The 23,914-nt window shown below is 39.8% G+C and overlaps 1 protein-coding gene across 6 annotated transcripts in view; it reads left to right on the top strand.

Annotated features, from left to right (window-relative positions):
* The window catches only part of CDKL5 (cyclin dependent kinase like 5), a 124,485-nt gene that overhangs the window by 33,181 nt on the left and 67,390 nt on the right, over positions 1 to 23,914 (top strand). For 5 of the 6 annotated variants that reach the window (XM_042811021.1, XM_042811024.1, XM_042811023.1 and 2 more), the window contains exons 2-3: positions 11,109 to 11,338; positions 11,804 to 11,838. In XM_042811021.1, the coding sequence (XP_042666955.1) occupies positions 11,275 to 11,338; positions 11,804 to 11,838 (99 nt within the window). In that variant the 5' untranslated portion in view covers positions 11,109 to 11,274. Of the gene's footprint in view, positions 1 to 8,382; positions 8,430 to 11,108; positions 11,339 to 11,803; positions 11,839 to 23,914 lie in introns of those variants that run through there. The other variant, XM_042811022.1, reaches the window with a different exon arrangement.

The raw sequence follows: 23,914 nt of genomic DNA, 5'->3' as shown, positions 1-23,914 counted from the left end.
GTGATACAATTCAAACAACATCACAAGACTTATTTCTGATTCTTTTGTCCAAGTAGATATCACGTCCCACAGTCTGTTTGGGCGACAGGGCAAACCAGAGGTTGCTCTTGCAATGTTAGAAAGGCACAAAGAGAATGACAGTTCTAACTGTGCCATATTACTTCTTTCCACTGTGCTGCTGTGTTTTCTCACTTGGCGGGGAGTGGTTTTTTGGTTCTGCATTATGTATGGGTCAGCATTCTGGCACACTGTGATTATTGCTGGTAACAATTAATGAGGTACACTGATACACTACCAGTCAGTTTTAGTTTCCTGATGACCAATTTTTCAACGTATGTTATGGTGACTATAGTCCTTGGCTCTGACAGCCTGCTGCTTGCTGTACACAAGTAATAGCCGTTGTGTTGTCTTGCACCACAAAAGCTCAGCAGCAATGCTCTGCATTGAGTCATATTGGGCTTTGGGAAGGTCCTCCTAATCCTCTGAGACAAGCAGCATGCCTTGTACTATTTTCAACTTTGGTTTTCTTACCTTTTTTTATTTGCCCTTCCTTTCACTGAAAATAAATAACAGTGACTTTCAGAGAGTAGATTGTTGTGTCCAGATCTCTGAGATTATTTGTCTATTTCCCTTAATGTTGCAAAACTGTACAAAAGCTAGATAGACAAGAAACAGAAAAGTCAGTTATGCAAATAGTGACTTTGGGTGCTGACAGTCTACTTTTTCTTATAGGATGATCATGCAAATCTCATTATGAACTCCCTGGTCACGCCTGAAGCATCTTTTCCTTAGATTTGTTTTTTTTTTTTTCTTTCATCCAGGAACTTCCTGGTATGGCAGCCTTTTGCTGTTGTCTTCCATGACAATCTGGAGTAGTTTCCCTTCCCTCCTTCCTTCACCCACCATTCCTGCTCTTTGCTGCAGGCATCACGTTTTTTTTTTTTTTTCCCTTCCATCCTTCATCTGTAATTAAACTTGGAAGACTCACAGACAGATGCATCAAGGATGAAAATAAGGACTATGAGCTTTTATTTTATTTTTTTCTCCTTTGGTAGGCCTGCCAACACTTACCGTTTAGATGCAGCTGCTCTTTTGGGTCAGCAGCATATCCACACATGTTTTTGCTGTCATGGAGATCCCCAACATAAGAAGCCATCGGCATACCAGGGAGGAGTTCCGTTACAGTGTGTGAAGCAGCCTGCTTGGGAGACAGGCCATGCACCTGTGGTTTCCCGATAATGTTTAAATTTTGTTTTCCATCAATGCTTAACCTTCTGATCTAGATGATTCTTCACTTGAAAAAGCTATTGTAACTAATCTGTAAATAGTAGTCTTCCATTTTTTTTTTTGTGGTGAAGTAGCTCAAGAGCTCATCCAGGCTGGATGTGGCTCTGGGCAGCCTGGTCTGGTGGTTGGAGACCCTGTACGTAGGAGGGGGGTTGAAACTGGATGATCATTGTGGTCCTTTTCGACCCAGGCCATTCTGTGATTCTGTGACTTTCAGTGGAAAAATCCTGCATGTAGTTTAGAGACATTTCAGCCAGAACAGCTAGGGCTGTGCCATTCTTACATGAGGTTTGTATTAGAAATACCTGACTTTTTCACAAAAACATTAGTCAAGCACAGCTTTTGAGTAATGTATTTTGCCAGTATTTTGATGCTGCTGGTTGGGTATGGAGAGTAAGTGCAAGCTACACTTGTGTTAAGGAAGTTTGTGTGAACATTCTTACCTTTTATTATGAGAGCACTTAAAAGAATGAAAAGTTATTTCAAGTCTCAGATTACACGATAACTATTAAATGGCAACAAATGTGCTGAACTTGAAAGTTACAGAAAGGCTACTACTTGATATTATTTTTTAAGTAATTATGTAGGCTGACGTCAAAATAGTGTTGTTTATTACTTAAGAGAAGAAAAATGACCACATCCTATTTCTAGAGATGAATCAAATTGCTTCCTAATGTTTTAGAAGTTTTCCTGAGTCATCTGGTGAGAATTGCATTTACCACAAGGCTCCTATTTTCCCACAGTAGCTCTCTACATGCAAGGAACTGATACTGCAGCATGGTTTCAAAGATGGTATTCTTATAACTTATTTTATAACAATACCCAGGGGCCTTCAATGTAGCCAAAAAAAAATTACATATCTGAGTTTAACATCTAATTAAAGACAAGATCCAAGAATTCATCTAAGAGCTGAAAAGAACAGGAGAGGAAAGGTGAACTTTTTAATGCAAAAGCTTGTAATCGCGTTTTCATAATAGGGGTTTTGGAGTGCTTTAAGTTTGAGAAATAAAATAATAATCAAAATCTTTCCTGTGCTGGTATAGGATTAGAGGTATTGAGATTAGAAACGGCAAGCAATTTTTCTCCTGTAGCTCAAATACCCAGGAGGCATATGCATGGACAAGTATTCTGTGAATTTGTATGATTTTCTTAAGGGAGCCAGTCCCTCCAGCACTCCAAGCTTGGTTGCTGGGTTTGCATTCAGCTTTGATGAGGTCCATCTCAAACTCTGAGTAAACTCTGACAGCAGTCAGTCAGCCTTTGTAATTGTACTGAGTGCTGAGGTACTAGTTCCTCAGTTGCCTTTCATCTTTGCTCAATGCAGTTCTTCTGCCCGCTTCCTCTTAGGGGAACTAACTTGTGTGTGTACATTGTCATGTGTGTACATGTGTCTTCATTACTCTCCATTAACTAATGGATAGTTATAGCAGGTAAGAGCAGTGGAGATCTTTGAATTTGATTTTTGTCTGCAAGTTAATTACAGAACCAGTAATGTGGGACTAGATGATCTCAGAGATCTTTTCTAACCACCAACCCATCACTCCGTGCCCACTGACCACATCCCTCAGTGCCACATCCATGCATTTTTTGAACACCTCCAAGGACAGTGACTCCACCACCTCTGTTGGCAGCGCATGCCAATATTACAGTTTTCACTGCTTTTGTCTACCCTATTTCCAAGCTGCTTTTTGCTGCTTTTTAGATGAGATCACATAATTTAGCTTGGGTTTGGATCTGTATTTCTGTTCCACTGGAAAGCCGTTCGTACTTTTTTGCAAACTGACTTGGTCACCATCTGTTTTCTGGGCAGCTGTCAGTAATGTTGCGGAGCAGAACAAAATCCCCTGACCTGAGTTGTGTTTGGGGTGGCTCAGCATGAAGGCATCTCTCAGAATGGCCCTCTGGGCTGTTTGGCACTGTACGTTTTCTGCAGTAGATGTGTGCTGGATGCTTATTTCAGAGTTTTCAGTTTGATGAAACTCGGTGTCCTGGCTAGAACTGCCCTTTGTATCTGGTGCATTTCTGCTTCTTTGACATCCTTCAGAAGCTGTATTCCAGAACAGCCGAAGTTTTTATCTTCCTGAAAGAAGCTTACGAGAGGAATTTGGAGTGTTCTACTTTGTCTGGAGTACAGAGGTTTTTTTTTTCTTCTTCATTTTCTGCAGTTACTCTGGTCATAAGGTCTTAATGCAGTCTGAACCACTTTGTAAAGCTTTCTTGACTTGGGTTTCACTTAATTGATTTATTCAGCTGCGTATACTTAACAGGCACTTATTTTCCAACTCAGAGTGGCACATGACTCATTCTTCTTTTAGAAGTGTGGTCTATGCTGTGAGAACAGACATCGTAATAGAAATTCTCTCATGTTAAAACTAACAATAAAATCTTGCCCGTATTGTGCTCTTCTCTCTGAAATCTGCAGTTTTGGAGCAAATGTATTGCAATGGCCTTTCAAATGTACTGAATTAGCAGCAATATCTTTAAATTCAGTGCAGTTTCTGACAAACGTTTCTGTTGTTGGTTGGGATTTTTCTGCTTTGAAACAAATCATTTCGGGTTGATACAGTCAGAAATTTCTTCTTGGAGGAGTGAGGAAAAAAAAAACAACAGCAACAAAAAACCAGCCAGTGACACAAACCACCACCAGCAAACGCTTTATTGTTTCCCCACTGCTAGCTTAATCCATTACAATGACTTTTCTAAAAAAGAATTCATAGTGAAAAGCCTTTGAGTAGTGAATGCATGTGTGCCTAGGTGCTAATGTGACTTTATTAACAGTGTGACCTGAATGTAGGTGCTAGACACCTAATCATTGTGTGGCTTCCTTTTGTTCCCTCTTGAAAACTTCTGATGGCATTCTTTGCATGGTTAGTATTGTAAAAGTTGGATCAGTGTTATTTAAATAAAATGCCTCCGACTTGCCTGGAAAACACATTAAGAAGAAATGATGAATGATTTTGCAGTAGTTACAGGGTAATTCAGTTCTTTAGACTATATGGTTTTTTCTTATTAATTCAAAATGGAAATTCTGGGGGGCTTCCCCCCTCATTCCTTTCTTTGTTCCGTATGCTTGGCATCCCTTTTTCAATGAAAAAATGACTTCTTAAGGTTTTTCTTCTTACTTTAGATAGTGAACCAGTAATTTGTGTTTAATGATATGTTTTGAAACTTACAAGGAGGTATAGTCATGGTGGTTATTTTGATCTGCATCAGAAAACCCACAGAATTTAGTTTCAGCACCCATTTGGTATTTGTAAGTGTTTTTACATCTACCTTTACTTTTCTGTTCTCTTAGGAAAAAAATCCGTCTCAGCCCAAACCAGTACAGAGAGAAACATCTCATTTTTGAGTGTGAGCAGGAGTTATTTGGAGAACAATGAAGACAAAACTTCAGGCTATTAGGAGCTATTAGGAGGAGGAATTTGGTAAGGTTGAAAGAATTTCAGTTTTGTCAAGTTAGGAGGCTGCCACTTTAAATCACTGGCATGCTCTGCGTGTGCATGTAGGAGATCTGGTGGCTGATTCAGTCAGCAGTAAGTTGGGGGGATGTAATTGGAGTGGCCTGGTCTTTTACGTCTGGTGTTTCTGTCTAATGACAGCATGGTGCTGTAGTACTGCTGGTGCAGAATTGGTGATTGTTGCCATCAGAGAGAGGAACCTATAGGGCACTGCACTTCTTACCAGTAGGCTATCAGGGAATCGAGGGACCAGGCAGTGTGGTGGAAGAGCTCAGGACCCTTTCCTCCCACAGATGTGCTGCTGAACTCAAACTTTAGATCAGTTCTTCAGTGGAATGGCTGCTCAGTGCTTCTAACATGTTTCCTTAAAGGTAATATATTGTACTTGGGGAGGAGCTCGCTTTGCTCAAGATTTTGTCTGAAGGTGCTCAATTTTTTTTATACTTATAAAGGAGTGAGGCTTTTACACTCAGTACTTGTTTCTTTTTTCTTTTTTTTTTTTCTAAACGTGAGCTTCAAATGCAAATATAGGAATAGAGTCAGAAAGTGAGTCCTAAGAAGTAGCGCTTCAAAAATAGTAGCTTTTCTGGGTAATTATAAAAGATGGAAAAAGTGATGCCAGTAATATTATTTTATAGCCTGGGGATTTGAAGTCCATGGCAGATCATCAAAGATATTACTGAGCTGAGTAGTGAGGAACGTGATGAATGAGTGTAGAATATTACTGGAGACTGGAGTGCTGAGAGGAGGAAAGATGAAAATAAAAGACCCAGCTTTGAATGAGACCACTTACAAATACTGTGCTAGATTAAGAAGCTTTAACTTCTTCCAAAGAAGCATATTCTGAGATCTTTGTTAAATACATTTATTGTCCCTACCTCCCCATGCTCCCTGCCTAAATGTTGGATGTTTCTGTTTGAAGTGAATGCTTACGTGTTGGACATCTTGTGCCAAATGAAACAGCAAAGACTTGAGCTGTAGCAGCTTCTGTTGAGCATTACCACCTGAACACAGGTCTTTCCTATTCAGAGATGGTACAGATAGAGTGAAAAGTGCCCAGTATGTGTAAGGACAGGTAACGAAACATGTAAAATCATGTAAAAAGTTGTCACACCTGCAGCATACATCTTTGTTAGACTTCTTCCCCACTCGTGAGAGTCCTAAAGTGGAAGCAAATCCTTTCCTATGCTTCTGTTACAATTCTTGGGATCTGCTGTTCAGATCAATACTCTTATAATTGCTCTGTTTGTCACTGTAGTCCTAGAAGCATTCTGTGAAGAACCCACTCTTTTCAAGTTAGCCATAGAAGTGTGTAAATCTTGCATTTTTAACTCAGAATTGAATTCTACTCGTACTCAGGATGAGCTGAGCTAATATTTGGATCTGTACTTGCATACAGAAGGAAGAACAAGATGAAACAGTTGTCAGAATTGGTATTCTATGGTCTCTAACCCATTTTCTTTTAGGAAGTTAACCAACTCTTCAATAGCCTGGAGCAGATTCAACGTCTTTTCCAGTTTAGCACTTTCTATAGGATGGTAACTGTGACCAGGTTCCTACTATTTATCTTCACCAAATTTCTGCCTTAGAATCATAGAATGGTTTGAGTTGGAAGAGACCCTTGAGTTGGAAGGCCATCTAGTCCAAACCCCCTACAATGAACAGGGACATCTACATGGGTGCTCAGAGCCCCATACTGCTCGAACTTGAGTGTCTCCAGGGATGGGGCACCCACAGCCTCTCTGGGCAATCTGTGCCAGTGCTTCACCACTGTTACTATTTAACAACAACAACAACAACAAAAACAAAAAAAACACCAAGAAACTTCTTCCTTCTCTCCAGTCTAAATCTCTTCTCCTGTAAGTGGAACTGTTTCCCCTTGTCTTGTCACAACAGATCCTCCTGAATAGTCTGTCTCCTTTCTTAGAGACCCCTTTTAGACACTGAAAAGGCTCCCTGGAGCCTTCTCTTCTCCAGGCTGAGCAGCCCCAGCTCTCTCAGCCTGTTCTTATAAGGAAGGTGTTCCATCCTTTGGATCATTTTTGTGGCCCTTCCCTGGACACATTCCAACAGGTCTGTGTCTGTCCTGTACTGAGGACCCTACATCTGGATGCACTACACCAGGTGAGGTCTCAGCAGTGTAGAGTAGAGGGATCACTTCCCTCGCCCTGCTGGCCACACTTCTTTTGATTCACTCTAGAATACAGTTGGCTTTCTGGGCTGTGAGGGCACACTGCCAACTTGTATCCACCTTGCCCTCCTCCAGTTTCCCCCAGGTCTGTTTAGACAGTGCTGTGCTCAATCCTATTGTCCTGCAGCTTGCATTGATAGTTGGGGTTGCTGCAACCCAGGTGCAAGACCTTTCACTTGGCTGTGTTTAACCTCATGAGGTTCACCTGGGCCCACTGCTTCAGCCTGTCTAGGTATATCTGGATGACATCCCATCCCTCAGGTGTGTTGACTGCACCCCACAGCTTGGTACCCTCAGCAAACTTGCTGAGGGTACACTCAACCCCACTGGCAGTGTTACTGGTGAGGATGTTAAAGAGCAGTGGTCCCAGTACTGATCCCTGAGGGACATCACTTATCACTAATCTCCTGAACATAAAGCCATTGACCATCATGACCATCACGCTCTGGATACAATCTCACAAGCAGTTCCTCATCCACTGAACAGTCCACCCTTCAAATCCTTATCTTTCCAACTTGGAAAGAAGGATCTTATGGGGGACTGAGTCAAAGGCCACACAGGTCAAGAGTTTGCCTTTCTGGCCAGTTATGTGAGGATGATTTCCATTGATGTGTTGGTAGTTTTCAGTATATCAACAACCATTTAAAACCACCACCAGTGAAGTCAAGTTCTTACGGTGGTAGCAGTGTCAATAAAAGCTTGCTTGGAGGTGAACTTTGAAACCTCTAAGCTGGTGCAAGCAACTTTTGGCATTTTGCTTTTACATAATTTGTTCTGTCTTTGACAGTCTTCTTAATTTTGCATTTATTTTTACCAGCTGTTCTTTTCCATGCAGAGGAGGATAGGTTGAAACTTAAAGCATTAAGAATATCTCACTTGCTTAATTACAGGATCTTGTTGCTTTTAATCTCTTCTTCAGTTTTTTTTTCTTTTAAGCTGAATTTATTCTTTATAATCTGTGGTGGATATATTATAGCACTCCTGATGCATTATTCTATATTAATAACTCCAGAAAAGTTTCTCTTTGCTGAGTTTTCTATAGTGCATACCTTGTATATTCTGCTGTACCACTTGTTACAATGCTTATAACTTTAATTATATTTTTCCTGAAAATCCTAAGATAGACGTACACCTATAATGGGGAGGAGAGGGAAGAGCTGGTGTGGCAGCGATGCAGTGTGACTGACAGAGGCAGGTAGTGCTTCCTTTCGTGTGCACACGCAGTCTGACAGAAGACGTGCCAGGGTGTGGATGCATGCATGACTGTCAGAGGCAGATACTTCCCTGCTCTGGGTTGTTCTGCCCTTGTTTTGCTGGTGAGCGGATGGAAGTGTACCTAACCCTCTGGAGAATCTTGTTGTATCTTCGTAGTGGGTAAAAATAGTAAATACTAAGATGAAGTTTACTTTTTGTTTTAGGAGAGCAAGAAAAGCATTTGCATGTTGGCAGGAAGCTTGTGAAAAGCTCATGGATGGCCTTGATGTCTGTTTGAGGTATCTGATGTTAGAGGTATCTGATTCAACTAAGTGAAAGTTCTGCTTTTTGGTCTAGGTACAGGATATTAAGAATACTTGAGAATCTAACCATGTATTTCTTGAAGAGATTCTATTTCTCGCAAAGTTTATAAAGATCAAGCTGTTTGAAATGCATTTTTTCCTTCTAGTTATTGATGATTATGAAATGAGTAGCATTTCTTAGAATTGAGGCCCTGAGATGAGTGGTTAAACTGAATACTTTGCTGTGATTCTTCAGTAGTCATGAAGAGAAAAGATACTGAAGGGCTCGTTTTTTTTTCTAATGCTTTAATTTAGTTCTGCATTACGTAAAACTGGTTTGTGCTCATTCATTTCCAAGTGTTTAGCTTTGCTGACTTGGCTCTGGGTTTTGCAGAATGCTGTGGTAGCACTGAGACCACCTCTCCCTAAGATGCTCTTTTAATTCAGTGTGGGTGATGCAGTTATTTTTTCAGTGTTTCAAGAGCTTTTGGTGACGAAGATCTCCAGCAAGTCAGTGTGTGTAAGCCTTGTCTCAAAGCAGCTGGAGTTCTTTCTGTGAGAGAAAATGAGCCGAGTATGGTGGGTGGGCTCTGGCCTTTGGTCTGTAGAACAAACCTGGGACCAGGTGGGCCCAGCCAGTCTGGATCTACTGCTGCCATGAGGGAGAAAGGTAGGAGAAATGGTGCTCTGGTGAGGTGGGACAAAGCTGTGGCATCAGGTGTTAGGGTGTGATTTTGCACTGCTGCTGGGTCTCATGTTTTCATCGGCTGTCCTGGTCACTCAGGATGAGGCTTTGGTCAGGCACTCCCAGCAGAGGTGTGCACAGGGCTGCCTCTGGAGCTGCACGGTTTTCTTTTGGGAGTTCCCCTCCATGTACATTTTTGTCATCTTTGCTGTCTGTCATGACGTGTGATTTGAGAAACCAGATTGTGTGTTTATCTGGGACAGTCCACGTGCATCACTAATGGCATGTGAGCATTGATAAGCGAATTGGCAAGCTCTCACCTTTAGGGGCCTGCATGACAGTGCCCCAGGTGACCTGAAGCCAGGAGCACTTGTAAGAAGCAGCCTAATTCCTGGGGGCTGTGCTTCTCCCTGAGGGGAAACTGACTGGGAGGAAATCAGTGGGGAAAGAGGGTTATGCATTGCTGAGCTTGGGAATGAAAGGCTGGCTGGTGCTGGTGCATCTAACCTCTATTCCCAAGAAACAAAACCTAGCATCCCTACTGAAGCCTTTTCAAAAAGAAAGTAAATATGTGGCCCGCAAGTTATAGGCTTCTGTAGCTTTATGTGGTTGATGAACATTTTTGAAATCATGAGTGAGGAAGGAGAAACTTGCATCTGAAGAGGAAAGGATCTTATATAGAATATGCAAGGGAAGAAAAATTGAAGCGGTAAATCAAACACTGAAATAATCCATTAAGGACTGGGTAACTTCTTCTAAAAACAGACAGCTGTCCCTTTTGCTCTAAGAAGTCACTGCTTTACTTTCAGAGTTTGTTCCCAAAATACTAGGGCTTGGCTAACTCTGGGGATCTTAATTATTTCAAAAGCAACTTCAAAACCATCTCCCTGTGACTTGCTGAGGTTAGCAGTGCTGATTTCCCTCCGCTCTCGAGTTGTCCTTCCTTTATTATAATTGACTTAGTGCAGGGCTTCTAGCCAGCACCCTTAGCTTATGCTAACATAACAATGAGACATCCTGTTTGGGTGAGCCAAACCCAGTGTCATTAGTTCATGCTTGCCCATTACACGTAAGTTAATTAAATGAATTTGCCTCTATTGTGCCGTCACATGAGTACTCCTGTTCTCAGATCACTGGACTGCGGAAATCTCATTTTCTCTTTTCACGGTGAAACTATTTCAGCTTTTTTCCCTATTTTAGAGCATAGGATGTATGCCTTAACTATAAAGGAGAGGGAAAGCAGTCTGAATTATTAAAACCAAACCTAGAAGTTGCGTTAGTGTTCTGAGGTTATACAGGAGAAGGGATTGGAGTCTAACATGGAGGCAGCAAAAACTTTCTTTTTCCAGTATATATTTTGCTTGGTTTAACAGATAATTTCTACCATGTTTAAAAGTGTGGGCAAAGAAACCTTTTGAAAAAGTTTTTCATTTATTACATCTCTATTAAATAAGCTGATAAAAGTAACGGTTTTCTAAGGCTGATCACTAGTCAGTCTAACAATTTTCCTTTTTTATTTTTTAAATGCTTGTAGGAAATAATTGCAGAATGCTTACTGTGTGGGGTCCTTTGTGCATTAACCTTTTGCTTTTGCAGAGAACAAATAATAAAGTGGCTAAATACAACTTGTTTTTATACATAGCTGTCAACATAAACTGAAGCGAGAACATCTGTAATTAAAGGTGTATTGTTGCTCACTGAAGTAGTTCCTATCAATGTTTTGTTTGCTTCTGTCTTGTAGAAATGCGTGCAATGTGCATTAGTTATTAATAGACACAGTATGGGATTACAGAGGCAGCTGTACTCAGGTGTACATTCAATCCATATACATGGCCCTGGGTTGTATTGAGTGAGAAAAGTAGAAGCACATTGACTGCTATCATTATGTTGTACAATACTGGCGTGGTGTGTATATCAACTGCTGTGCTTTTTTATTTTCACCAAAATAAAACAAGTAGCTAATTATGCTATTTCCTCCTTTTTCCCCTCAGGAAGCCACTGACTGCCTAGGAATTAGGAAGGGCGTGAGAAGTCCAGTTGATCAAGGCAGAAACTTTTTTTTCTGAGAGCCTTTCCACATCTGCCTTTTGCAGGCTCTCCGGACGCTCCCCGTTGTGCCATGTTTTGTGGCTTTCTCTGTAGGAAGAATTTGTCTTGATGAAGATTCCTAACATTGGTAATGTGATGAATAAATTTGAGATCCTTGGGGTTGTAGGTGAAGGTAAGTAGTATACTTTATGTAATCTGTTTATTTATTTATTAGATTTTACTTAGTCTTCTTGATGGTAAAAAGTTTTCATTTACAGAATGCTGCTTGTATCACATCTTGCAGAGAATAAATTGCTGTTCCTTAATTCCTTCCAATCACAATCTTTGAGGAATGGAAAAGTTTGGGAAATGGCAGGGGTAGGAGGGGAGGTAAGAAAAGGAGGGACCAGTTTTGTTGAAATTGGCTGTATTAATTTCTTAAATGATACAGGATAGATGCCAACTGTCAAACTTCTGTTTGTATATTTAAAAACAACTTCAGTGTTTTAAAACCCGTTTACTTTGAAGTCTTTTTAGTTTTCAGTGCACAAAAATTCAGTAAGGTGCTGTATGTGCAAGTTGAACTGGGAACAATATTCTGCAACCTGGAGATAACAGAGTACTCTTATCTTGATGCTTTCTTTCTGATTTGTTTCAGGAGCCTATGGTGTTGTACTTAAATGCAGACACAAGGTGAGTAAATTGCTTTAAATTAGAGATAAGTGTTGGTATTTGGGTAATACAATGACTTATCTTGACAACTGAGGTGTTATGTTTTAGATATGTTGTAATTGAGCAGGGCTTTTCCTTGCAGTCAGTTATTCGGGCTTAATTGCAGTACTGTCAAAGGAAGCAGCTACATCTAGTGCAAAAACACAAAGGTTTTTTGTAGTATTTGATATCTGTCTGAAATATGAAGTATTAACAACTTTTCACTAATTTCCACTAAGAAAGCCTTTTTTGAAAATAAATAAGCTAATTTGGAGTGCAGTTTACTCTCCATCAGTCTCAATTTGTATATCAAATGAATTGCCCAATACCTCCATATAAGTATTTATCTTTCTTGGGGAAGAAGAAGTATGCTTGTGGAATTCCCACCACTTGTGGTGGTGGACAAATAAAATACAGTAAGAAAGCACTATCTTTATGCTTGTTGTTTTCCATCTTGAAGAGGAAGAAGTAACACCCCTTGCCCTGAAAACCCTCTGAAAACCAAACAAACTTCCTTTTTTCTTTTTTTTTTAATGGACATGATGGTGTTATGAAGGGTGGTTATGTCTGTACTTTCTGCTCATCAGCACAGGTCTAACGTGCTGTTTTCAGAGCTGTAATATAGTCACACGAAAGCATCTTTTATTTCAGGAAAGTAAGGCATTTCAGAATCATAGAATGTAGTGACTGGAGAATACGTAAAAGTTATTTTTATGTAGTTCATACCTTGTTCTAGAAAATAGCAGTGCTCTGAAGAGGACCTATGCTCCTGTTGTGGCTTTTAGCAAATACACAGAAGTCCTTTTGCACAGGACACATAGCTATATTTGGAATTACTTACACTGTTGTACTGAGAATTTGGAGCTTGCACTTTGTAGGTAAGCCTTGTTATATAGCACTGTTGGAACAGTTTTTTGGAATGTAATTGTAGCTTTGGTTTTTTAACACAAATATCTGAAATTTTCAGAATACCACATAAGATAGTCATCTCTCACCCTCTAGTAAAACCAGAGTAGATCTCTTGTTACTTTCTTTCCTAGCTATATGTTAAATGTAGTTATCAAAAATAATACGAACACATGATAAAACTGAATGGTAAATGTTGCCCTCACTTTTGGATGTGATATAGGTGACTTGAAAATAAGTATGAAAAACAGCTATATGATACTTCAAATAATTTCAACAGAAAAACCTCTGGTTTACTTTCTTGCATATATTCTAACTTGTCATATGATCTGTGCAGGTAAATATGCATTGTTTTGACAAATGAAAGGGTGGTGAAAATGAGGACTAGTGAGGCAAATAAGACTGATAAAAACATTAAATAGTGTATTTTATTTTTGCAAACCTTAGCTCTGGATGCATTGTTTCAAGATACAAATGAGTCTCTAGCACACATCCTCTTGGAGATATTGTGCACATGCATTATAACAAAGCTAGTTAGTAGTTCCCTACATTATTATTTTCTCTCCTGGATTTCGTGTTACTTGTTATCTCTTACTCTTGCAGTATGTTAAGCACTGGCCAGACACATGTAGATTCCCCTTAAGAAGGAAAAAACATAGAATCTGGGGAGATTCTATGTTAGGATGAAGCACTGTCTGCCTTGGGGGAGACTTGATCCCTTTCAACAATGGCTTTGTTAAACTTTATATTTTGAGATAATTAGAGTAATAACACTGGATGTGTATTGTAAAAGATCTGGGTGGTGATGATGCAGTCTATGCTGGGCAGGCCCCTTCTTTATGGAAAGTGGACACAGGAAGATTCTAGGATTTGCTGCACTGGTGAGTGAATTTCCAGCTCTTTGTGCCATTGGCAGTGTCCTAATCTGAAAGAGCTTGGTACTCTAAGATTGTAATGCAACGGCAGGCTTATCCGAGTTGTCTGAGTTCCTGTAAGAATACCTTGCAGTGTAACAAATGACAGGAGAGGGGTGGCTTTCCTTCAGCAGTGGAAGGTGCTTTTTCCTACAGCCGGTGAAAGGACACTGAATTTCTTTGACTTTCATGCAGCCTTAGCAGAATTATCTGCAAATGCAAGGCTGTGGCTTTTGTGTTCGCTGTCTGATGGCTGACTGGCTGTACCTAGAAATACTGAGTTTTAGTAAATGATTCTTCCATGTTAGATGTCTGCATGTAGTGCAGTTGAACTTTGAGTGCATTGTGCAGCGTTTTTTTGTGCTCCACAGGGGAGGTCCAGAAATGGTGTAAAAATTAGAGGGTGCTGCAGTAAACAAGCCACATTCGGTCATGTTCCCTCAGCATGCACTGCTTTTCTTTTTGCACAAAGCTAACAATTCTGTATAACGATTGAAAATTGTTTATATTCATCTTTACAAACAGTGATAACGTGCAAGAACCAAATTCTCAGTGATTTTTAAGTCAACTGATTTCCACTGTATTAGAGAGAAAGTAAAATTTGCATCAAAAGAGGAGTGGGTCTTTAATTGAAACATTTTGTGATATATAATCCAGTAGTGCTTCAATAAATAGGTAGCTTTTTGTACCAGTGCATTTCAGTGGTGTTTGTATATGGATTTAAATTGGAGGGAATGTGCTAAGGGGTAAATACCTTGTCATTATTTCATGATATTTTTTTTCTTTGCTAGTAGAATGTTGTCAGGAAAACAAGAGTACCTCCTCTAGAATGACTACATTTATGTTATTATATAGCATATTTCTGTTGCAAATTCTTTACTGCTGCTTCTTTGTGAAGTTAACTTGTTTTTCTGCTGTTTTTTTTTTTCAATGTGAAACTAATACAAATGTTAAGAATAAAGCAGAGATCTGAAGTTCTGAGAATGTTCTGAGAAGCTTTTTTTCATTAGAGGCTATTTCATAAAGAAGTACACTGGTGTTGCTTTTGAAAACACTGGAAATACATTTTATTTTCACAAGACATAATAAAGTGGGCTGTCCTGGCTAATTTGCTAGATCTTGTCTTTCCTGAGAAGAAAAGCAATTTTAGCAGTTCAGCTGTTTCAGAGATCGAAGCTAAAAGAAAGAGACTTGGTTCATGTTTAAGATGGTTTTATTTAATTTGCAAATAATGGAACAAATTTTTACTCCACGACTTAGTCTTGCAGCGATGGGGTGTCCAAAGATGAGCATGCCGAGAAATGGAGAGCAAGGGGAAAAAAAACAATTGAGATGTTGGTGTGAAAAGTGAATGTGTAGATGCACTGCAAGATGCACTGTGTAGGGAGAAAAGTTGAAAACTGGAGCTGCAAGTGAGGAGGAATCTGTAGAAATGAGGTTAATGCATCACTGTACAGCTGGAAAGAATGGAAACAAGTCTAGATAGACAAGATGGGAACACTGGTCTTCATTAATGAGGCGGCTTGCCACGGGATCAGACTGGAGAAGAAGGATTCAAAATTGTAGGTGGTAGGTAGTCAAATCATAGATGTTTTATTAATATGGTGTGTCTGGTTTGAAGGTATTGATTCTGGTCTCTGCGTTATGTCCCATCTGCAGAACATACCTACTGTTTTGTTTTATCTAACCAAGGTTTTATTAATATTCACTTGAATATTTGATGACTGAGATACCTAAAGCTGATCATTATATAAATAAGAAATTGTGGTTGCTGATGGTCTTCTACTTTGGAGCTTGCAGAAATGGGGGAAAAAAATTGCTGGAAGAATGCAAAGGGGAAGTTGCATTCCCCTGTGCATTTGGATGTAGCTTTTAGATGATGTGACTTCTCTGAAAGCATAATAGTGGGATTTCATCAAGTCTCCCAGGTTTGTTCATGCTCTTGCCCTGTGCTGTGTTACCAGAGTCTTTGGAGCCGGAGGGGATGTAGTTTAATGATTTAGCAATGTTATGCCAGTTCGTGTATGCACAACATCTCCTGTCTGATAAGATGTTTTCCTGGTCCTTCGTTATAAAGTGCATCTGGTTTTGGTGTTCTTTAGTGTACTTGAGATATTTTTAGACATTTTTTTCTTAAAGATAAACATCACTGAATTTCTGTATTTAAAAACAAAAGAAACCTTAGTTTATAGAATAATGTGGCTACTTCAATGTGATGAAGGTGGCTTCAGTGCAATGAAGAATAGTGAATAACCTTCTCAGTAGGTTGAATACTTGAAGGCATTTTCCTCTTAACCTGATATTTAATTTTGTCCTTTTTGAGCCCTCACTAGTACTCTTTCATTGTCTTAAGATAAATTTTGTCTGAATACCTGAAAGAAATATTTACAGATCTTTTCAAGAAAAGTGCAGTATTCTCATTATGTCATATAAACATGGCTGTTGGCTTTTTTTCTTTAACCACTAGATTTCACTTGAGCACCTCAACCTTTTCCACATCTTTTACCACTGCTGAACAGCAGAGTCACAGTTTCCTTGGTTTTCCCTTTTGCTGTTGCGTAACTATAAAGCCCTTTACTTTGCCATTTACATTTACAGTTTTTCAAGTGATGTGAGCTTTGGCTTTTGAAATATAACTCCTGCATGGTGAAGCAGTTTCTTTGTTTTTCGTCAGGTAGCCACTTTCTACTTCCATGCTATGTGTGCTGCTGCTTTGTGTTTGAGCTCCATCAGGAATTAATTTCCTGCTTACCAGTGCTGCCTGCCGAGTTAAACCACACAACCAACTCAGACCATTTTCCCAGCATTTTGCATGGAAATGGGCTGGTCCAGTACTACAAGAAAGCCTTCCTTGAAGAACAGCCAGCTCTCGTAGGTTCCTTTACTCCTTAATGCTGGCTTTAAGCAGAGGGTAAATGTGTTCTTTTGGAGGATCAGAATTGTAATTCTGCTGTTTGTTTTGTTTAGTTCTTCAACATTTCAGATCATGGGGTTTTGTATCAAGAGATGCTGATCCATTATAATCTCAGTGAGAAAGGCAAACTGTATAAATGCAGCAACATCCAATGAGCCTCTGATTGGGGTGCAGCACGCTGTGCCCACAGAAGGGGTTATGCCATTGTCATAACTTGAGCTACTATAGGATTTTCTTAGAAGAAAACAACTCTGTTAATTTCTACTGTCAAACAGAACTGATATCTGTGTGACAACTTCTTGCTGTGCTTTTACGTAAAGGCAAAGCCATACAAATTTTGTAGTCAATAATACTGAGTTGGAGCTGCAGGCTTCTTTGGTACAGAGATCTGGCTGAGTTTATCCTTCAACCATGGAATTTATGCACATAAACAGATCTTAAGATTGGGCTGCACCTGTTATACACAGCTCAGCACAGACATGGACCTACTCAGGTTAACTGTGACACAGATCCCCAAGTCCCTCAGTGTGTGGTGGTCTTTGAGCCGAATGACTGCATGTTGTCGCTGTTTCTCAAGCTGTCATCAGCCTTCACATTTGTATTGGCTCATTGAGCAGATGTCAGGAAATTGTTTTCTGCATCTTCCAGCAATCTCCTGGTTGTCAGGATATTTTGCCCTTTCAGCAGACGCTGCAGTACTCTGTCTTCTGTGAAAACTGTTGGTTTTTTTTTTTTTGTAAGGCTTCCTTTAAAAAGTTTTGTCTGTTCTGCTTTGAGTGAGTGTTTTGAAGCAGATGTCCACCCTAATGGCACTGGTGCTCTGTCCTCCAGCCCTCAGGCAAAAACTTTAGGCTTTCTTGTTATCCATTTCAAAGCAAATGTCTGTGCCTTCAAGCCTCTCCTTTCCAAGAACCTCCTTGCTTTTTAAGCTTGTCCTTCATGAAGTTGTCTGTGTACCTGTTCATGGCACCATTTCAGTCATGCAGGCTGTTCTGCCACAATGTGAAATCTTAATGAGTGATGTCAGTAGGGTAATAGTACTGGGCTAACAGTTCAGATAGGGCACAGTTGGTAGAAACAGGAGTTGGCAGGAGTTCCTGCTGTTTGTTTCCCTTGACATTTGTGTGCAGGTATGAGATCTGATGATTTTCACAGAGGAAGAGAGTGCTTCCTGCTCATAGGAAAGTTGGGGTCAATCTGATGTTTATAATAAACCATCACATTCTGAACTAGGTACTAGAATCCCTTTTCTAATTCATGTGTCTGCTGATGTTTTTAACGTTCTTTCTTCTTACTGGAAGTCAGATGACTGTTCTTGTGTTGATGAGTTTCCCTTTTTGTGTCAGAATTAAAAGATAAGCGTTCATGAAGGAAAGCTGCGTTTATCTTGAGTATGTTGATGTTACTGACTGTCTTGCTTTAGATCTATCTTTCAAGGCTCAGGTTTCGGCTACTCAGCTAGAGAAGGTTCTACCGCTGTCTGGTATTCTAACTCCAGCATATTAACTGTGCTGATTTAAAAAGCTTCTGGTCCTTGGTGCGGTTGATACGGTGGAAGGAAGGGATGCCATTCAGAGGGACCTCGACAGGCTGGAGGGCTGGGCTCGGGTGAACCTAATGAGGTTCAACACGGCAAAGTGCAAGGTTTTGCATTTGGGCCGGAAGAACCCCAGGCACCCGTACAGGCTGGGAGGAGTGGTCCTTGAGAGCAGCTCGGCAGAGAAGGACCTGGGGGTCCTGATGGACGAGAGACTGAACATGAGCCAGCAGTGCGCTCTGGCAGCTCGAAAGGCAAATGGGATCCTGGGCTCCATCAGGAGAGGGGTGGTCAGCAGGGACAGGGAGGTGATTGTCCCTCTCTACTCGGCTCTTGTGAGGCCCCATCTGGAGTACTGTGTCCAGGTGTGGAGCCCTCAGTACAAGAAAGACATAGAGATTTTGGAAAGGGTCCAGAGGAGGGCGACTAAGATGATCAGGGAGCTGGAGCACCTCCCTTATGAGGACAGGCTGAGGGAGTTGGGCTTGTTCAGCCTGGAGAAGAGAAGGCTGCGGGGTGACCTCATTGCAGCCTATCAATACCTGAAGGGAACCTACACCCATGAGGGGAGTAAACTCTTCAAAAGGGCTGACAACAGCAGGACTAGGGGAAATGGATCCAAGTTGAAGGAGGGAAGATTTAGGTTGGATGTTAGGGGGAAGTTCTATACAAGGAGAGTGGTTAGGCCCTGGAATGGGCTGCCCAGGGAGGTTGTGGATGCCCCGTCCTTGGATGTGTTCAAGGCCAGGTTGTATGGGGTCCTGGGCAACCTGATCTGATTGTGTATGTTTGGTGGCCCTGCTAGGCAGGGGGGTTGGAACTACATGATCCTTGAGGTCCCTTCCAACCTGGGTGATTCTGTGATTCTGTGATTTTTGGTGTTCTTATTTCACCATAATTTTATAATATTGTGATAATTCTAAGAGGCTGTACCCGTGTTCAGAAAGTATATCTAGACAGCAGATACCAAGTTCATACCACTCCAATGCTTAGCTGTGGAAAAGTTGCTTACAAGTTGAGAACAAAAAGCCATATGTATAAAATGGTGGGAAATGGGTCTTGTCAGACGAACCAGATTTCTTCCTTCAAAATACTGAGTTGAAGTAGAGTTGGGGGGAATTGTGTAGTGACAGTCTGCTTATGTGAGTGAGAACTGTACCAGACTCTAATCAAAGTTTCTGGGTGAATTCTGGTTTCTTAAGTTGCATGGATTTGAGATCTGACCGATCAACAGACTTCAAAGCAACTGTAAGTGAGCTAAGGAGAGGTATTTATATCTGGTTTTGATATAGAAAAATACCAGGGAAAAAATGGCTATTCAGTGTTTTTATGAATGATTTGAAGGGAAATGTGAAATTACCACTGTTAAAAAATTATGAAAAACACACTGAAGTGGTAAGTAACAAAAGCTAACCTTGTAGGGCATTTAGCATTATGTGTTAATAATTATGAATCGATTCAAAGCACATTTTAAATATTTCTTCGTATATAATTGACTTTCAAAATTAAAATGTTTTCAGCAAAGTCTGAATTAAGTCAGGAGCATTTTTGAACATGTTTTACTCTTTCAGAGTAAAGCTGGAAGCAGACTAATGCATAGCATTTTCTTACCTGTTACCCTTATCTGCACACGAATTTTCATTTTGAATTGGATGTGTTCGCTGGCTCAGCTTCTTTACAAGTGACTTTGTTACAGGTAAACAACAGATACTGAGGGGAAGAATATAAGAACAGGACAGGTGTACTGTGATAACTCCCACAGTATACACAGCCTCTAATTTGTACCGTGCTATTGGGAAGTCATTATTGGAATACTCTAGCACAGATTATGCCAGCAGTGTTATTTTCTCATTGCCTTATCCCTTGCCTAAATCCTACTTGTTGTTTAAGTCCTCTATTTGACCATGTGTATTGTTTAAAATATCAACTGTTATTTTGGAATGCTGTATAAAGCATTTTGTCCTTACTCTTTTTTTGCATGCCATCAATTTACAAACAGCTGTCCTTCACCTACCAACAAGTGAAGAGAGCAGTGCCAAATCCTACTGATTTAGGTCTGAGGTAGCAGCAGTAACAGTGGGAGAATGTGATATTTTGTTCTGCCTCTGTAAAATCCTCAAAAATTACACTGATCTTTGTCTTTGATTTTTTTTGTGTCTTTAAAAGGAACGCTGCTGATTTTCACTGCTAATCGAATGTGTTTTGGTTCTGTAGCAAGCTGATTGGTTTCAATTGTGGTAAAGCAGAAATCTCTGTACACTATATCGTTTCTTTCAGTAATGGCAGCGTGCATGAGGAGGATTATTGCACTTAATATTGTTCCTTAGGCTAGAGCATAATCAGATGTTGTTTGTGTGGGAATTGCTTGCAACACACATAGCAAATGTGAAAACATCAGCCTTCTGAATTAATTCTGAAGTAAATGGTGTGTGCCAGTTGTAAATGTTTCTAGTAGCCAGAGTTGAAATCTGTTGTTTCAAGTTCTGTGTGAGGAAAATAGAACTATTAGACAAGCTGTACTGCTGCAAATCATATCATCTCTTTGCTTCAGCTTCAATATTAGGTAAGAAAAACCTTCTGAATTCCTATAGAATATAGAGAATTCCTATAGAAACCTTCCTAATTCCTATATAGAATTCTGTCTTGAAATATTAATCATGTCATATTTCTTTTGTGGACTTCCATTTTCAGCTTCCAAGGCATTCACATGAATGCAGCGAAAGGCAAGCTTGATAAGCACTAATTCATTTCAGTTATTAATTTCCTGTACTGGTAGATGAATGTTATACAGCACACTTCTTTAACTGCTTGCTGTGCCAATTGGATGTAAATGTGGTAATGAAAATTGATGCATTGTGGCATTATCTGTACGTGAACCTCAGCTTTTTGCATAGTCCTGTCAGTTTTCTGTGGCAGGGGAGAACAAACAAATAACAGCATATGGTAGACTTTAAATGTTGATGCTATGAACTGGTACTTTTTTTTTTTTTAAAACTAAGTGAAAGATTTGTGTAGATACTGTCACTACAAATATCAGATAGCTATCCAGAACGGAGAGTAGAAATTGCTGAGATTCCTTGGTTTGAAAAGACAGCTAACTGTCAGGCATGGAAAAGAATGCAGAAGTGGCACCCGTGGGTAATAAGTATGTTAGCAGAGTATGTTAGCAGTGCAGCACACTGCTTGTTGGTCAGCCTGGAGAAGGGCTGTAGACTTTCCTATGAGAAGGTGCTGCCTTCAGACAGAATCATAGAATGGTTTGGGTTGGAAGGGACCTTTAAGATCGTCTAGTTCCAACCCCCCTACTATAGGCAGGGACACCTCCCTCTAGACCTGGTTGCTTGAAGTGCCATCCAGCCTGGCCCTGAATGCTTCCAGAGAGGGGGCATCCACAACCTCACTGGGCAACCTGTTCCAGTGTCTCACCACCCTCACAGTAAAGAATTTCTTCCTCTGTGTCTGTAAGTCAGCCCAGGCTGCCATATGAAAGGTCCCTTGTACGATACTCTATTCCTTTACCGCCACCTTTGTGCTTGTCGTGTTCTGAGCCCTGCTCAGATGTTGGGCAGTAGGCAGTATTCACAATTGGCATTCCCTCTCTTTTTTTTTTTATTTTTATTTTTTTTCCTCCCCAAAGCCTAATTTAGACATGGGGAGGTGTGGGGGAAAAGATGAGAGCTTCTGGAGAAGAGATACTAACATGGTGTAGGAGGAGATATTAGGATTCTTTTTTTTTTTTTCCCCTCTTTTTTTTATTTTTTATTCAGGAGTGTTGAATTCAAAGCAATACAGTGAGAGAGTTACCATCAGTGCCACAAGTTGGGATGGCTTCAGTGGGCTTGGACATGATGACACTGGGTAGTGGCATTCATAAAGTGCAAATCTGAGTGCAGAGGAATTGGGTGCTACTGAAGACTTTCAAAACAAGAAGGAAGAGGGGGAAGCGAATGTGATCATCCTCTAATTATGCAGAGAACTGAAGGGCGAGTGGCATATAAACGAGAGTTAAAAATAGGATGAACAGTACATCGTACCTTGGGAAGGGTATATGGAATGTGTTACTGGTAACTCTTGACTTAAGTCAAAGAAAAGTGATTTGTTACTATGAAAAAGAGAAGTTTTATTTATTTATTTCAGTTCCAGCTTTTTTGTCATCTTAGTGGTTATTAATTAACCTGACATCTCTGAATTTTCTTCTGTTTTGTTTTTTTAACGAAGCCGCACACCTTTCTGGTGGACTTGTGTATAATGGGCTGCATGAATTCCTCCTATGGGTGCTGTTTTTTAAGTGAAAAATTGCCACTGATGCCACAGGTGACAGTTTTCCTTGGAAAATTGCCAATAAATAGACCAGCTTCTGGTAGAGCGTACTCACATTTGCAAATGGGTGATATAGTTACACTTCCATTAGTGCAGGAATTGTATTCAGACCTGCAGCATGCATTCTGTGGCTTTCCCTTGTAGTTTTCATTGCAAACAGCTTGTAACATTATATCTTGTTTTAAAGCACTTGTAAGTAGAAACTTGATTTTAAGTACGTGTGATGAAATGCACAAAGCAAAATTATCAAGGCAAGTTATTCTTTTTTGCAAAAAACTGAAAATGTTGCACTGAAAGCTAAAGAATCTGATAAATATTTCTTCAAAGCTACATATGAAATTGAAACTGGTGTGGATTTCAGACTTGATTTAGGGTCTTGGATCATTAGGAAACAAGTGCTGTAGGCTAGGTAATTTATAGATAATGAAAATTAATATGTAGGAGAAGGAACAACATGGCTAATTCTAGAGCTACATCTGTAGTACTGTGAAATTGCCTGAATATGAGATTACATTTTATTCTTGTCATCAGATTGCAAAGTACTGCATAGCGCAACTCTTGGAAAGAAAATGGAATGTTTAAATTTTAGGTCAATTGTTTTGTTTATGAAGGACTCTTACAGACTTAAAAATAAAATCCTGTGGTGCGTATGAGCAGCTCTACGAATGCTAGGTTAATCACTGATCTCTGTACTTTAAAGTCTGATAAGAGCACAGTTCAGTTTTTGAGATGATCATTATTAAATGTACCATGGTGAAAGTGAATGGATTTGGATCATCTAGCTGGCTTTCAAAATCACTTGTGGAAACCAAGTTGACCTAAAATGTCACAGTGCTAAATGAGTGTCTTGAATATTCCAATTATGTTAACTTGTTTTCTTAATTGTTCCTGTGAATCTAAAGCTTCCTTTTTAGACTACGAGTCTGGGAAAAGGGACACCTGGTAGTGAAGGTAAAACATTAACAGAAACAGAAGCTTGCCTAGTATTTCACTTTATCTTGCTACAGGCTTTTCTTGGCACATCTATTTTTCATCAGAAAGGATTACAGTATATTTTTAAATAGTAAGCTGTCCTTTTGCATGTCCTGGTTAAAGTAGTTCTACATAATTACTCAGTTTTGTGTAACTCCTAATCGGTAGAATACCCTTCTAAAATCTACAGAAAATTTTCATTTCTTTTTGGCTAAAAATTATTTCCTTTGGCTAGAAATGCTTTTAAGGTACAGCACTGTTAATTTCTCATTCAAAAAGTGAATTGTGTTTAGCTGTATGTGGATGATAAAGCTCAGTGCCTCTGCTTCTTGCATACAGTTGGACTATTCTTTATCGAAAGCCAGCTTCCTCTGTTTTAAAGGGTGAATATTGAAGCTTCTTTTTAGTATAAGAGAAGAAAACAAAAAAAAAAACTACGTTTTGATTTATAGACTTTGTATTTTCATTATATTAGCCCTGAATTACTTCTAGCTT

Source organism: Centrocercus urophasianus, unplaced genomic scaffold (assembly GCF_019232065.1).
Source record: "Centrocercus urophasianus isolate 14NV4802_14NV808 unplaced genomic scaffold, USGS_Curo_1.0 seq_12, whole genome shotgun sequence".
Lineage (NCBI taxonomy): Eukaryota > Metazoa > Chordata > Aves > Galliformes > Phasianidae > Centrocercus > Centrocercus urophasianus.
The sequence above is the reverse complement of the archived record's forward strand: the minus strand, read 5'-3'. Positions and strand labels throughout refer to the sequence as shown.